Genomic DNA, 14,490 nt, shown 5'->3' with positions numbered 1-14,490 from the left:
TAAATAAGATGTTTCACTATTTGGATATTTTCCAATAAAAATATATTTGTAGGAAAATATATTTTCTAAAGAAAAGCATGTCCTTTTAAAAAAAGGTGAACAATTTTTGCCTAATTCAAAGCTTATTTAAAGGTCATGTATAAAACAAGGTAAAAGGAACCAGGAAATAAAAGAGTAAAAGAGATGTAAAGAAAGTTATAAAGAAGTTTTTTTTGGTGAGGGGTAAGAAAGCTTAAAGAGAAATAATTTCATATGAGAAAGAATCTTGTATGGTAAATTTAGTCCTAGAGTAAAATGACTGGTTGTTTAAGAAAGAGGGATGTTCAGGACAAACCAGAAAGTCCAAGCATGTCATGAATGGTCTACGGAAGTCACAATAAGAGGATCTATTAAAAAAAACAAAACCTTTTATATGATCAAGTTGTCTATGACTAAAGGGAAATTATCATGGTCTTTATAGAGATTGAGTTTGATGTAAAATAACAGTTATAGACTAAAGAATTGGTTAGAACAATGACATTTTATTTTTCTCTCTCTCTTTTTTTTTTTTTTAGACAGAGTCTCGATCTGTTGCCCAGGCTGGAGTGCAGTGGCGTGATCTTGGCTCACCGCAAGCTCCGCCTCCTGGGTTCACACCATTCTCCTGCCCCAGCCTCCCAAGTAGCTGGGAATACAGGTGCCCACCACTGCACCCGGCTAATTTTTTTTTGTATTTTTAGTAGAGACAGGGTTTCACTGTGTTAGCCAGGATGGTCTTGATCTCCTGACCTCGTGATCCTCCCGCCTTGGCCTCCCAAAGTGCTGGGATTACAGGTGTGAGCCACCGCGCTTGGCCAACATTTTCTTAAGGGGTTGATTTACTCTTAACCAATTATAAGAGATTTTAATTTTTTAATTTTAACCCAAAGTTCAATTTCATTGCATCTTGCCAGTTTCAGTTTTCTCTTCCCTTTAAAAGGAAAATATAGTAACACTTCCCTTCAACTCATTTTCAGCTCATATAAGTTTTGTTTTCCTCCTTAGGTTCTGTTTCTTTTTGTGTGTGTGGCCTGATGCTAACAATGTTTTCTTAAAGAAAATGTTTTCTTCTAACATAATATTCTATACACTGCAGAAGGTATTTTCTTTTGCCTTTTGGTAAGTGGTCTAACAGATTTTATGTTTTATCGAAATAATTCCTATGCCATTATTATGAAGTTTGATTTGCTTAGCAAAAACTGATATTAAAATTTTTTTTAATCAAGGTTATTACATCCTTATATCTTCTTGTATGTGCTTTTAAAGTCCTTGCGACATTGAGTTACAGGGATTTGACTCATGGGTCTAAAAAGAACACCAAGTGCTGCTAAATTTTAAACTTTGACAGCAATTAAAGCTTCATCTTCAGACCCAGTAGAAGATGGCAATCAAAATAAACCACATTCCTGAGACACAGAAATTAAATCTGTTCAACTCCTCAAGGCCCAGAGACTATCCCAGAAGAGACAGACATGTGAGATTGTAAGGGCTGACTTTGAGAGAGAAAGTAAGTTCAGTTTCTCTATAAATTAATCATTAATGTCAAAGGCACACTGATGCAAGACTAGCATATGGGCTCCTGTGTCAGATTAACAAGGTTTTCTTGAAACAGTAACTGACTCCTTAATAAAGGTTATAAAGGCTTATGGAAGTTATATCTTATGATCAAGATGAAAATTTTTTAGATTGTAATTTTGGAAACAATTTAATTGGCTTCATGATGTTATTAGGGCTTATTGTTTGGAAAACTAAGTCTCCTGTCTCAAAGAATGAAGGTTTTTGCCTTTTTTTTAATCCTTGAGTTTCACTTTGTTCAAATGAATGAGTTATTTTACAATGACTTGTAATATCAAGTGTTTTAAACCTTTATTATTTGACAAACTTTCCAAAATCAAATCATAAATTATGTCTTTTTCTAACCTAATCCTTTAAGATATTATTAATAGGTTCCCTAAAGTCCAAAAATGACATATTTGGCTTATTTGGTATAAAAATTATACAGGAAGCAGTGTCAAATATAAAATGGTGTTTGGTTTTCTTTGGGCTGTATTTGTATAAATATGTTATTGGTATGTGTTGCAAAATTATGGGAAACTCCTGTAATTCTGATATGACCTAATGTACATTATCAGTAATAATTATAATTGTTGTTAAATTATTTTGTGCCGCAGAGGTAACAAATTTCCTTGCCAATTGTGTCTTTGACTATGGCTGCCCTAAAACTTTTTGTCATCCACAGACAATTGTTGTCTTGTTTTGGTCCTCTTTAGAAGGTTGTTTTATAATCAGCTATGAAACTCTAACAAGTGGTCTTGAATGCTGGTTTCTGATAACTTTAGAGACTGTGACATCAGAATAGAGGAAAAACTTTCAGGGCTCATGGAGAGCTGAAATGTTTGATAAATATCAAGCAGAACAGGAATTAACTGCATGGACTAAACTAATAGAAGTGTGAAGTAATCACCAGGTGTGGTGGCTCATGCCTGTAATCCCAGCACTTTGGGAGGCTGAGGTGGGCGGATCACTTGAGGTCAGTAGTTCAAGACCAGCCTGGCCAACATGGTGAAACCCCATCTCTACTAAAAGTACAAAAATTAGTTGGGCATGGTGGCGGATGCCTGTAATCCCAGCTACTCGGGAGGCTGAGGCAGGAGAATTGCTTGAACCTGGGAGGTGGAGGTTGCAGTGAGCCAAGATGGCACCACTGCACTCCAGCCTCGGCAACAGAGTGAGACTCCATCACAAAAAAAAAAAAAAAAAAAAAAAAAAAAGAAGTGTGAAGTAATCTTTTTGACTTTTTGCTTAAAACATGGCGGATCCTTTGTGTTTTTCAGAGTCAAGAAAACTTTAAGCTATTTACAGCTTTTAACAATTGAGTAAAGTATACTCCTATGAACAAAATTTGGAGCATATTTGTTTCTCTCTACCTAATTTTCACAGAAGTTGAAAACTATCTGTGAGTATTCATAACTTATGACAATACAGTTATTTGCATAAGTGCAGTAAGAATCTGTTTTCATTTGTAACAGGACACAATTGGAGAAATTGGTTATTTTACCAAGGCTTTGCCTGGAATGATGTGCTTTCCTTTAAGGACTCAAGCTTGACTTATGGAGCCAATGAAAGCCCCTTGGAAAAACTGGCCTCATACCTCATCTACACAGTCCCTGTACAGGGTTCCTGACCTGTGGTAAGTAAAGAATGTCACTTTCTGACAGTTCCAGGAGCTCCAAATTTATCTTGGAACCTCAAGAACATAATAATTCACCCAACTTATAGGCATTTAATGGTACAAATCCATGACTGGGCTCAGCTTTGAAAAAGTCTTATCTGAGATTCCTTCTATGGAACAAAGTTCCATCAAAGACAATTTAAAAGCCTATGTAAAAAATAATTACTCTTGCTGCACTGTATACAAATAATTAGTCCAAGTATAATAAAGCAAACCAGTCCTACCATGATTCATCCTTAGTTAAAATGGGAAACTGGAGGGAAAAAATTATGTTTCAAAAACTATAGTACAGCTGTTGTTAGATTCTAGTCTTCCCTAATGTTTTTCAATTTTTGTTATTTTCTACACTTTGGATGAAATTCTAATTTTTGTTGGCTACAAGTCTTCAAAATGATGTTTTCAATTTTTTTCCTTCATTTTTTCCCATTTTTCCTAATTTGGAGTCACTGAAGACTAAGCTGTGCTTTCTTAAAGCCCTGCAAACTGAAGCTCGACAACTTAAACTTCAGAAGAAAATAACAGCAACCTACTTACATACATAAGCCACTTTCATACCTGCCTACTGATGTATGGACTTCAGAGTAATGTGGCCTATACCAATTTCCCAGGCTTGTTCTTTTGTTTGTTGTTGTTTTTCTCCCTTCCTCCCACTATTTTCTCTTCATAGGACATGAGACTTCACAACCTTCTAAAAATGAGCTTTCCTAATAGCTTGGGACCTACCTGTGTAGGAATAAACCATCCTAGCCATGAGAGATCAGGTGGAACCTGAGACCAGAGACTCATTTTCTTCTAAAATGCTTTCTCCAAAAGATTTTTAAAAAGGGGAGAAATGTGAAAGGAAAATATCTTGGGCTCCCAAAATCACGAAGCTAAACAGAAAAGTCAAGCTGGGCACTGCTAAGGGCCAACCTGCCCCCCCATTCTATTCAAAGTCACCCTCTGCTCACTCAGATAAATGCATATCTGATTGCCTCCTTTGGAGAGGCTCAGCAGAAACTCAAAGGAATGCAACCATTTGTCTCTGATCTACCTATGGCCTGGAAGCCCCCTCCCAGCTCTTCAATTGTCTCGCCTTTCCAGACCGAACCAATGTTCATCTTGCATGTGTTGATTGATGTCTCGTGTCTCCCTAAAATGTATAAAACCAAACTGTGCTCTGACCACCTTGGGCACATGTCATCAGAACCTCCTGAGGCTGTGACACAGACGCAGCCTCAACCTTGGCAAAATAAACTATTTTCTTTTTTTTTTTTTGAGATGGAGTCTCCCTCTGTCGCCCAGGCTGGAGTGCAGTGGTGTGATCTTGGCTCACTGCAACCTCTGCCTCCTGGGTTCAAGCGAGTCTCCTGCCTCAGCCTCCCGAATAGTTGGGATCACGGGCACCTACTACCATGCCCAGCTAATTTTGTATTTTTAGTAGAGACAGGGTTTCACCATGTTGATCAGGCTGGTCAGACTACTGACCTCAGGTGATCCACCTGCCTCAGCCTCCCAAAGTGCTGGGATTACAGGTATGAGCCACTGCACCCAGCCTGGCAAAATAAACTTTCTAAATTAACTGAGACCTGCCTCAGATGTTTGTGGTTCACACTGGCATGTGGTTGGAGCTCAGTAATTGTTATATGGGTGCTTTTATAAGGTCACTGGGTTCTCATAACCTTAGGGTGACGGTGGTTTTTTTTTTTTTAAGATGGACTTTTGCTCCTGTCACCCAGGCTGGAGTGCAATGGCATGATCTTGGATCGCTGCAACTTCTGCCTCCCGGGTTCAAGCAATCCTCCCATCTCAGTCTCCCGAGTAGCTGGGATTACAGGCACCTGCCACCACGCCTGGCTAATTTTTGTATTTTTTAGCAGAGTCGGGGTTTCACCATGTTGGCCAGGCTGGTCCTGAACTCCTGACCTCAAGTAATCTCTCCGCCTTGGCTTCCCAAAGTGCTGGGATTACAGGTGTGAGCCACCACGCCTGGCCTTTGACAGGTGGTATTTTAATGTCACATTTTACTCATGGGGAAACTGAGGCTAGGCATGGCTAGTGAGTGCAGGCCTGACTCCAAGCCGGGCTCATCCTGGCCAGACTTCAGGCTGTCCCCAGGCAGTAGAAGGGACTGAACTGGGGCCACCTGTACCTGGGCTACAACCTCAAAAGGGGGCCCACTTCAGGTGGGGGCACTGGGGAGATGTGCAAGCTGGCAGGGACTCACCATCTGACTCGGAGGCGGCCCTGAAGATCAGGTAGCTGCTGGGCAGGGGCTGTGTGATGGAGCCCACGCTCTCACCTTTGGGGCCCTGGAGAGAGAGAGATCTGGGTGTCACCCAAGGCAACACCCAGGGCCAACTGCACAGACACGTCAGGCAGAACCATGCGGACCCACACCCAGGACCACCTGGACACCCCCAGGGCCACAGGGCCACCAGGTGGGGCCAGACACCTGGCCAGGTAGACACTTGGCTGCGGAGAGGCGGGTAGGTGGGGGAGCTCTGTCCCCTTTCTTAGCCAGCAGCTCTGCCCTCAGCTTTCCAGCTCTGAGCCTCCCGACTTGGGGTGTCCAGAATCAGCAAAACCACATCCAGGATGCCCAGTGATGTTCGAATCCCAGAGAAACCATGAGTAGCTTTTTGGTGTAAATATTTCCCATGCACGACTGGGGTCATACTTGTATGAAAGAAACCTGAAAGAACCCTGATGTTTCTCTGAAATCCAAATGTAACCAGGTGTTCAGGGTTTATCTGGTTTCCCACCTGTTAGACCTGATATGGCAGCCCTGGGTTAGGAGGGGTGAGGGCTGGGCGCTGTTCCTCAGCCACCCCTGGGGAGCAGCCACTGTTGTCCCTCCTGGACAGCAGCTGGGTGAGGGGCTGGGGTGACCTTGGTGCCACCCTGCCACCTCCTTGCAGCCTGCTGTGTGCTTCATGTGGAGGACTAGTGACCATATCTGATCCCCTGGCCGCATGTGGGGCTCAGAGAAGGTGAGAGACCTGCCCAAGACCCCATTCAGCTGGCTGGCTCCACCCTCCACCAGGGCCCCAGGAATGAGCCCCTTGGCCCTATGGGGCCTCTGTCTTCAACCTTGCCCCTCTGCAGCACCTTCACGGCCCAGACGGACTGATCCAGTGGGTGGAAGAGCTTGAAGCAGAAGCCGTCCTTCTTGGAGGGCCGCTCGATGAGCTCGCAGCAGTGTAGCAGCACCGTGCCCACCCACTGGCCCACCTTGGGCGTCTTGTAGATGAGCAGCACCCCTGGCTTCAGCACGCACCACAGCTTGGTCCAGCTCTTCAGGGTGCCGCGGATCTGCAGGGAGGGTGCTGGCGTCAATGCCCGCCCTCCGGGGCCACCACCCCTGGGGCATCTTGATGGCTTGGCAGGGAGCCAGGCACAGACCAGGGTGGGCTGCCGAGGGGCCTTCTCTTCCCTCACTCCCCCACAACAGTTCGGAACTCACCCCTTCCTCGCCCCCACTCCCTGGGGTGGTGTCCTGTGTCCGTCGTGTGCCTGAGCAGGGGCCAAGCCGCAGCAAGCGGTGCCCCAGGACTCAGAGTGGAACTCAGGGCAGCGTCCTTGTTCAGTTTTTAAAAGGAGCCCATGTGTTATGGTGGATGCAAAGAAATACATGGCAGCAGGGACAGATTTACTTGTGAGGGTCACATGGGTCAAGTTCAAGGTCAAGGGCCTCAGAGAGGAACCAGCAATGAGTGGTGTGACTATTGTAACTGGCAGCTTTGTAAATTCTTTTTTTTTTTTTTGAGACAGAGTCTCTGTTGCCCAGGCTGGAGGTGCAGTGGCTCGATCTTGGCTCACTGCAACCTCCGCCTCCCAGGTTCAAGCGATTCTCATGCCTCAGCCGCCTGAGTAGCTGGAATTACAGGCGCCCGCCACCATGCCCAGCTAATTTTTGTATTTTTAGTAGAGACAGAGTTTGGCCATTTTGGACAGGCTGGTCTCAAACTCCTGACCTCAGGTGATCCACCCACCTAGGCCTCCCAAAGTGTTGGGATTACAGGCATGAGCCACTGCGCCCAGTCCAGCAGCTCTGTAAATTCTGAAAGTAGTTGTCACTTCTTTTCTCATCCTAAATACTCACTTTTGCACCTAACTTTTGATTCATAATTTTGGTATGTGGGTAGAAGGAGCCCACACGGGCCAGGGCTCTGCAGACACCAGGGCTGGGCACACTTATCTGGTATGAGTTGCCCAGCAGCCTTGGAGTTGGGCAGTTTTACCTCCACTGTGCACAAGGGGAAACGGAGGCTCAGAGGCGAGTGAATGGCCACGGTCTCCATGAGGCCTGAACACAGGACACCTGGCCCTGATGTGGGGTCCTCTCCCGGAAGCCGCAGCGATGCCTCCCTCCCCAGCGCCCTCCGCCCACTGACCAGGCCCCACCTTATTTGGAAATGAGGTCTCTGCAGACATAATCAGGTGAAGATGGGGCTACACTGGAGTAAGGTGGCCCTAATTCCTTCCACCAGTGTCCTTATAAAAAGGGGGAGAGACAGGTGGATAAGGAAAGACCTCATGAGGACACAGCAGAGGCTGCAGTGATACGGCTGGATGCAGGGAAGTGAATTTCCGTCGTTTCAGGCCACCTGGTTTGTGGCCCTTTGTTATGGCAGCAGCACGCTGACCCGTGTCCTGGGTGGCCAGAGGCCGGGCATCACCTACCTTCAGGCTGTCGGCCATGATGACCACGCTGGGGTCTGTCAGAGCGCTGAGCAGCTGCCGTGTGGCGCGCTTCTTCTCCTGCCGGTAGTTCTCCTTCTGCGCCTGGGCCCGGGGCACCCGCGGTGGGTCATGGCAGAAGGTGCTGAGCTGCCCCAGCTCCTCCCATCGTCCAGCCCAGGGGTGGGTCCAGGGGCAGGGGCAGGAGAGGAAGTAGGGGGCATGGAAGCGACCAGGTGCGGTTTGTCCCCCTCCTTTTGACAGGCGGGGAGGGTGACCTCCCTGGCTCAGGTGGTCGTTGGTCTGACAATGACACGGCTGCACCCTCCCCAAGCCCGGGCTCACCTTGAGAGTCTCCTTCTTGGTCACCCTGGCGGTGGGGGACACACATTCCTTGTCTGACCCGTTGCACAGCCTGTACTCTGCCTACAAGAGAGAGGTGGGTATGGGGGACAGGGCACAGGGGCCGGCCCAGGGCTAGGAGCCCAGGTTGGCCTGATGCCAAGGATATGAGGGGCAGAGGTCAGAGAAGGGCGCTCCACTCGTTTCCCACCTGGCACCCTCCATCCCCCCCACCAGCACTTCCAGGGCTGCCATGGGGAGATGGAAGAAAAAGGATGGCTGACGAGAGCCCCTCCACTGGGCACACGCCAGTGACAGGAGGGGACCCATCCTCCCCCCGGGCATATGCTGGGATGGGGCAGGGCGGTCGGGAAGGAGGGAAATGTGAGGACATCAGGGTTCAGGGCTGACTTCTCACGGGTCTGACTGAGCCCTGAGGGACAGCCCTCTTTGAGGGGACACTGGGAGGCCGCTGAGGAAGGCAGTCAGGGTGCCAGAGGGTGGAGTTCGCAGAAAAGGAGCTCGATGGCGGCCACAAGATGGTGGCAACAAGCACTCAGCCTGGGTCTCTGGGGACCAGCCCTGCATCCACCCAAAAGAACAGCTTCCCTGCCTTGTCTTCCCCACATGGTACCCAGCATGGCTGCTCCTTGGCCATTGCATGTGCCCAGCTCTGGGCAGGGCCAATGTACTGGTGGGGGGTGTGCAGTGGGGGTACCCACCCCATCCCCTGGGAGCCGTGGGCAGAGGTCACTGTCCAGGCCTGAACCTGAGCCCAGCACGTGGCTGACTGCACGGGCCCAGGGCGGCAGTCCCAGTATCTTGGAGGCAGAAGGGGGCCACGGTTTTTCTACAGATGGGGAACCTGAGGCAGGGTAGGGGGCGAGTTGGGACACAGAACCAGGTCTAAAGCCTGCAGGCTGGGGACAGCAAGCTATGACCCGAATCCTGCCTGCTGCCTCCTTCCGCGTGGTCTGCAAGCTAAGAACAGCTTCCACAGTTTTAATCAGTTGAAAAAAAATCACAAGAATAATTTGTGAGATGTGAAAATTATATGAAATTCAAATGAGGAGTCCATAAATAAGGTTTTCTTGGCACACGGCCAGGCGATCCGGCAGGCGTTGTCTGTAGCTGTTCTCGCGCTTGGATAGCTGCGCTGAGTACCTGGAACGGAGCCTGCGCCACGGCGGGGCCTAAATGCCGTCTGGCCTTTTCCAGAGAAAGCGTGCCCGCCCTGCCCTGCTCTGGCTGGGCGTGTGTGGGTGCTTTCTAGCGGAGCCTCCAGGGCGAGGAAATCCTCCCTCAGGTCTCCTCCTGGCTAGAAGCCCTGGGCGCTGGGGACTGCCCCCACCCCAATCATGATGGTGCTAAGTACAGAGCTAAAGCTTTGTCTGCTGGGGCACCAGGTCCTGTTCGGGTGCTGCCTGTATTCATCCCCATCATTCTCCAGCCATGCATGAGGTGGGGCCGGTTATTGTCCCTATTTTATTTCTGTGCCTGGGAAATCAAGGCACAGAGAGGTGAAGAGCTAGTAAGGGGCAGGGCATGGAACCGTTCCACCGACTGGAGGTCCTGACAGCACTGGGCACCAGGCGTGGCCTTAGGCACTGAGGTTAGAAAGTAAAGATGCCAGTGTCCTGCTCTTTCAGGGAGAGACAGACCAGCCACCAGCACGCAGAGGCAGGAGGAGCCAGGGGTCAGGTGAGTGCTGCGGTTCTGCAGTTCTGTGCATGGATGTAAGCACATTAGATCCCACAGCTCAGATTATCGTTGTTATTATCAGCATTGTGCAGAGGAAGAGCCTATGCACAGAGAGGTTCAGAAACCTGCCCAAGGTCACACAGCTAATAAGGAGCCGAGCTGGGACTGAACCCAGGCAGTGTCGCTCCAGTGTGGTACTTTCTTAGCCAAGTAAGAGCATTTAGGATCACAAGGAGAAAAGGGCACAAGACGGGGTGCCTGGGGGGCTCTGACTTGGAAGCAGTCTTTGGGCTGATGATAAGTGATAAAGAGGAGGCAGATCTGAGTGGCGAGGCATGTGCCGGACCCTGGCCAGTTGACAGGCCTCCAGGGACCCAGGCTGGCAGAGGTGTCCTAAGTTGCCCTCTTGGGAGTCCCCTGAGCCAGGGTCTTGTTCACAATACCCTTAGTTATCTTGGCACATGCTGTTCCCAGCCTGGAATGCTTTTCCCTGTGGCTGGGTAGCCCCTGCTCCTTTCTTTCTCAGGCTCCCTGAGCTGCTTCCCCAGAAGCAGGACAGCTCATGTCCCTGCTGGCACAGGTCCTAGTGACACACACCACCCTTGGCCCACCCAGGACTTTTGCAATACAGCCACAGAGCCGTTTCTGTGGTGAACTGATGATTGTCTATGGCTCCCACCAGGGGAGGGTTCTATCCTACTGCCCATTCACACCGGCAGCTGGGGGCTTAGCAAGCATCTCGGATGGATGGATGGATGGACGCATGAACCCTCTGCCCAGCTTCCCACTAGATGCAGCTGAATGGAGCTGTGCGTATTTGAGGCAACAGGGGAAGAGAGAGGCAAGACTGGGGAGCATGGGATGGAGCACTTGCAACCCCTGCTCTCCAACTGGGCAGGACCCTTGGGTCTGGTCACTGCAGCCCCTGCAGCCCCAGCACTGCAGAGAGTGCCTGCCCACTCCTCCCTCCTGCAGGCCAGGTGGGTACCCCGTCCAGGCACGCCAGGTCCTCTGCTCACTCCTCAGTGCTACTGTGCATCAGCGCACAGTGCCACAAGGAGGCACCTGAGAGATGAGAAGTGCTGCTCAGAACTGTGAACTTCAGGCTGACCAGAACTTTGCAACCTATGAAAATTCCTTAAAAATATAATTTAGAACAACCTACGGAATGGGAGGAAGTAGTCGCAAATCATGTATCGGATAAGGACCTAGTATCCAAAATGCATAAAGAACTCTTGCAGCTCAGCAACAAAAAGGCAAACAACCCATTCCAAAAATGGACAAATAACTGGAATAGACATTTCTCCGAACAGGACATACAAATGGCCAACAGGTACATGAAGATGTTCAGTGTTATCAGTCATTAGAGATGCAAACCGAAGCCGCAGTGAGATGCTACTTCATACCCACAAGGATAGCTATAAAAATAATGCAAAAAAGAACAAATCACGCCTGCAATCCCAGCACTTTGGGAGGCCGAGGCGGGTGGATCATGAGGTCAGGAGATCGAGACCATCCTGGCTAACACGGTGAAATCCCGTTTCTACTAAAAAATACAGAAAATTAGCCGGGTGTGGTGGTGGGCACCTGTAGTCCCAGCTACTCGGGAGGCTGAGACAGGAGAATGGCATGAACTCAGGAGGCAGAGCTGGCAGTGAGCCGAGATCGTGCCACCACACTCCAGCCTGGGTGACAGAGGGAGACTCCGTTTCAAAAAAAAAAAAGAAAAAAGAAAACAACAAATCAGAAAATAGCAAGCGTTGGTGAGGATGTGAGGAACTGGAGCCCTTGTGCACTGTGGGTGGCCATGTAAGATGGTGCAGCTGCTGGGAAAGGAGTTTGGCAGTTCCTCCAAAAGTTAAACAGAGAATTTTGAGAGTTCTGTGTTATCCTGGAATTACCATGTGACCTAGCAATTCCAATTACTCTAGGTTTATACCCGAGAGAACTGAAAACTGATACTCAAATACACGTGCACACATGTTCACAGAAGCATTTTTCATGACAGCTATATGGTGAAAACAGCCCAAATATCCACCAGCAGCCCTCCCGGAGCAGCACAGTCTAGGATTGGGAGCTGTTTCCCCAGAACAGGCTGGAACGGCAGGCTCAGCTGGACACCCTGCTGTCCTTTCCCCCAGCCATTTCCTGCTGTCCCCAGAGCCAGGCTCTGGCTCATGGATACTCCTATACCCAGGCTCTTACCGGTGGCACCTTCGTGGCAGAGCTGGGGGTCGGGGGCCCTTCATCCCTGGGCAGCGATGGGCCGTTGGGCTCCATGTCCTTCCCTGCAAGAGAGCAGTGGGAGTGAAGACCCAGGCATGGTGGGCGGGGCCGGGCTTCTCAGGCCGGCTGCCTGGTGTGAGGCAGGCGAGGGGTGGGTGCGGGTGGCCTGGGAGGGGCAGGAAGTCAGCCGGAGGTGGTGGCAGGAACAGGACACTGCCTGAGGGGTGTAATAAATGCCAGCAAGCGTCACTGTGGGAGGAGTGTGCCTGGAGATCTGGCAGGGCCTCCAGGACCCACAGGGAGGAAGCTGGGACAGGAGCTGGTAGGAACCGGCATCCTGGGCCTGCTGTGGTGTGCAATTTGGGGTCTGTTAAAGCCAGAGTCCCCAGTTTTCAGACAAAGAATGTGACATCCAGTCTCAAAGACACACAGCAGGTTTGGGGCCCCTGGACTGTGCATCCCTCTGGCTGGATGCTGCCGGTCCCTGCGTGCTGGGCTCGTGCCGGGAGGTGGTCAGTCCTGTCCGCCATCCCACCCTGGCAGGCTGGGTAAGGAGGGAGAGGCGAGGGAGGGAGACCTGAGGTGTCTGCGTTTGCTCCTGGGGGAAATGACCTCTCCTTCCCCGGCTCTGTTTGCTTTGGTGCCAGTTTCCCAAGGTACGATTTCTGGACAGGAGGAAGGAGGGGATGGCTGCAGGGGAGGCCTGAGGCCTGCCCAGCAGGGCCAGTCCCGCTGCTTCCTGTGGCTGGTGGGCGAGGGTTGAATGCCTCGGTCCCTGGCACTGAGACTCGGAGGGGCTGGGGGCTGGAGTGAGCACCATCCTGCCAAGGCCACAGGCAACACGCCAGCAGCAGGCTGGGTGAGTGGACAGACGCCACAGACCAGCTGTAAGGCCTGGGGTCTACAGCCGTCCTTCCTTGACAGCCCTGGGCAGGGACTGGATGGGGATGAAGAACGGAAAAGCCAGGACAGTGACCTGTGGAAATGGTTCTGTCCAAAGGTCCTGGGCCGTGGCCACTCACAGTCACAGAACATCGCTGCCCCTGGCTGGCGGTGGCTGCTCCCCCACCCGTGAGCCTCTATTTCCCCATCTGCAGAGTGCTGCGCCCCTGATCCGGAGTGCTGATGGGAGGCCAGCACGAGCGCTCTTTCCTCTGGCGCTTTCTCATGTGGTTCTAGGGGCTTGGCCTGTGGCCGCCAGCAAACTACTTCCCATGTGGATGCTGCCTCCTGGCCGGGAGGACTCAAAGGCTGGGGCCCTCGGACCACTCAAAGGGATAGGGAGCAGGTGCCCTGGGCAGGGGGAGGTCAGCACTGGTCCTTCTCCTCGCAGCCTGTCCACACCCACCCCACTCCCCTGCCTGGGACCTGCCGCCTCTGTTCCTCAGAAGAGGCCCTTCCCAGCCTGTGTTCTGCACCGCCTGGGCCAGTTGCTCGGCGGTCCGAGTCCCTCTGAAACTCCCTCTGAAGCTGAGACCTGGCCCTTCCCCTCCCCACCCCTGACTCTGCAAGTGCTTCTAAGGCTCCGGCCAGGGTGAACGTGACAGCAGATAATAAAAGGTGTGGGATTTACCTTGCCGGGTGTCAAGTGCCCCTGCCTGCCATAGGACCTTCAGCAAGGCCACCTCTACACTGGGACTCTGTTTTTCCATCTATTGGATGGGACTTTGGCTGTGACCATCCACAGGCCCCTCGAGCCTAGGTGGTGGGTTCGCCCAATGCTCTCCCATTTCCCCCAGTGCAGGACAGATGATCATGGCCAGGCAGGGCTGGGGCTCCCACTTCCTCAGCCCCAAAGCAGGCAGTGGGAGGACGGGGTGCAGAGCTGGGGAAAGGCCTCCCAGGCAGGTGCCCGCCCCTACCTCCTACTCTCAGGGGAACAGGGGAGGAAGGGCTGGGTTTTCTGGGGGACAGCAGTCACAGCTCAGCTTTGGCTGAGGCAGGGGTTGTGAAGAGTTAGGTGCCAGGGAGGATCCTGGAGCGTGGCAGCATTGGCGGGCAGAGGTTCTGAGTCTGTGTGCTGGGTGCTTTATCCACAATTGCATGAAGGCAGGCCTAGTCCCAACTGTTCCCTCCCAGAGCCCAGGACTCATGTGTAGCTGGGAATAGGTACCAATATTGTCCCATTTTACAGATCAGTCCACTGAGGCCTAGAAAGGTCAAGTAGCTGGCCTGGGGTTATCCTGCCAGGACTGGGGCTCAGGCCACCTGTCCCTGGAGCCTGTTTTGGGATGACTGCACTACATAACTCCCATAGCCTGGGCTGTGGGAGCCCCCTCCTCAACCAGATGGACTTCACCTGGCCCCGC

The 14,490-nt window shown here is 51.0% G+C and overlaps 1 protein-coding gene across 2 annotated transcripts in view; it reads right to left on the bottom strand.

Annotated features, from left to right (window-relative positions):
- OSBPL5 (oxysterol binding protein like 5) overlaps positions 1-14,490 on the bottom strand; it is a 78,709-nt gene that overhangs the window by 27,824 nt on the left and 36,395 nt on the right. Inside the window, exons 3-7 of one of the 2 annotated variants that reach the window (XM_055271577.2) lie at positions 12,161-12,243; positions 8,258-8,338; positions 7,916-8,017; positions 6,341-6,544; positions 5,457-5,541 (exon numbers count right to left, since the gene is read on the bottom strand). In XM_055271577.2, the coding sequence (XP_055127552.1) occupies positions 5,457-5,541; positions 6,341-6,544; positions 7,916-8,017; positions 8,258-8,338; positions 12,161-12,243 (555 nt within the window). The remainder of the gene's footprint in view (positions 1-5,456; positions 5,542-6,340; positions 6,545-7,915; positions 8,018-8,257; positions 8,339-12,160; positions 12,244-14,490) is intronic. The other variant, XM_055271593.2, reaches the window with a different exon arrangement.

This window comes from Symphalangus syndactylus, chromosome 1 (genome assembly GCF_028878055.3).
Source record: "Symphalangus syndactylus isolate Jambi chromosome 1, NHGRI_mSymSyn1-v2.1_pri, whole genome shotgun sequence".
Classification (NCBI taxonomy): domain Eukaryota; kingdom Metazoa; phylum Chordata; class Mammalia; order Primates; family Hylobatidae; genus Symphalangus; species Symphalangus syndactylus.
This window is presented reverse-complemented; position numbering and strand designations above follow the sequence as displayed.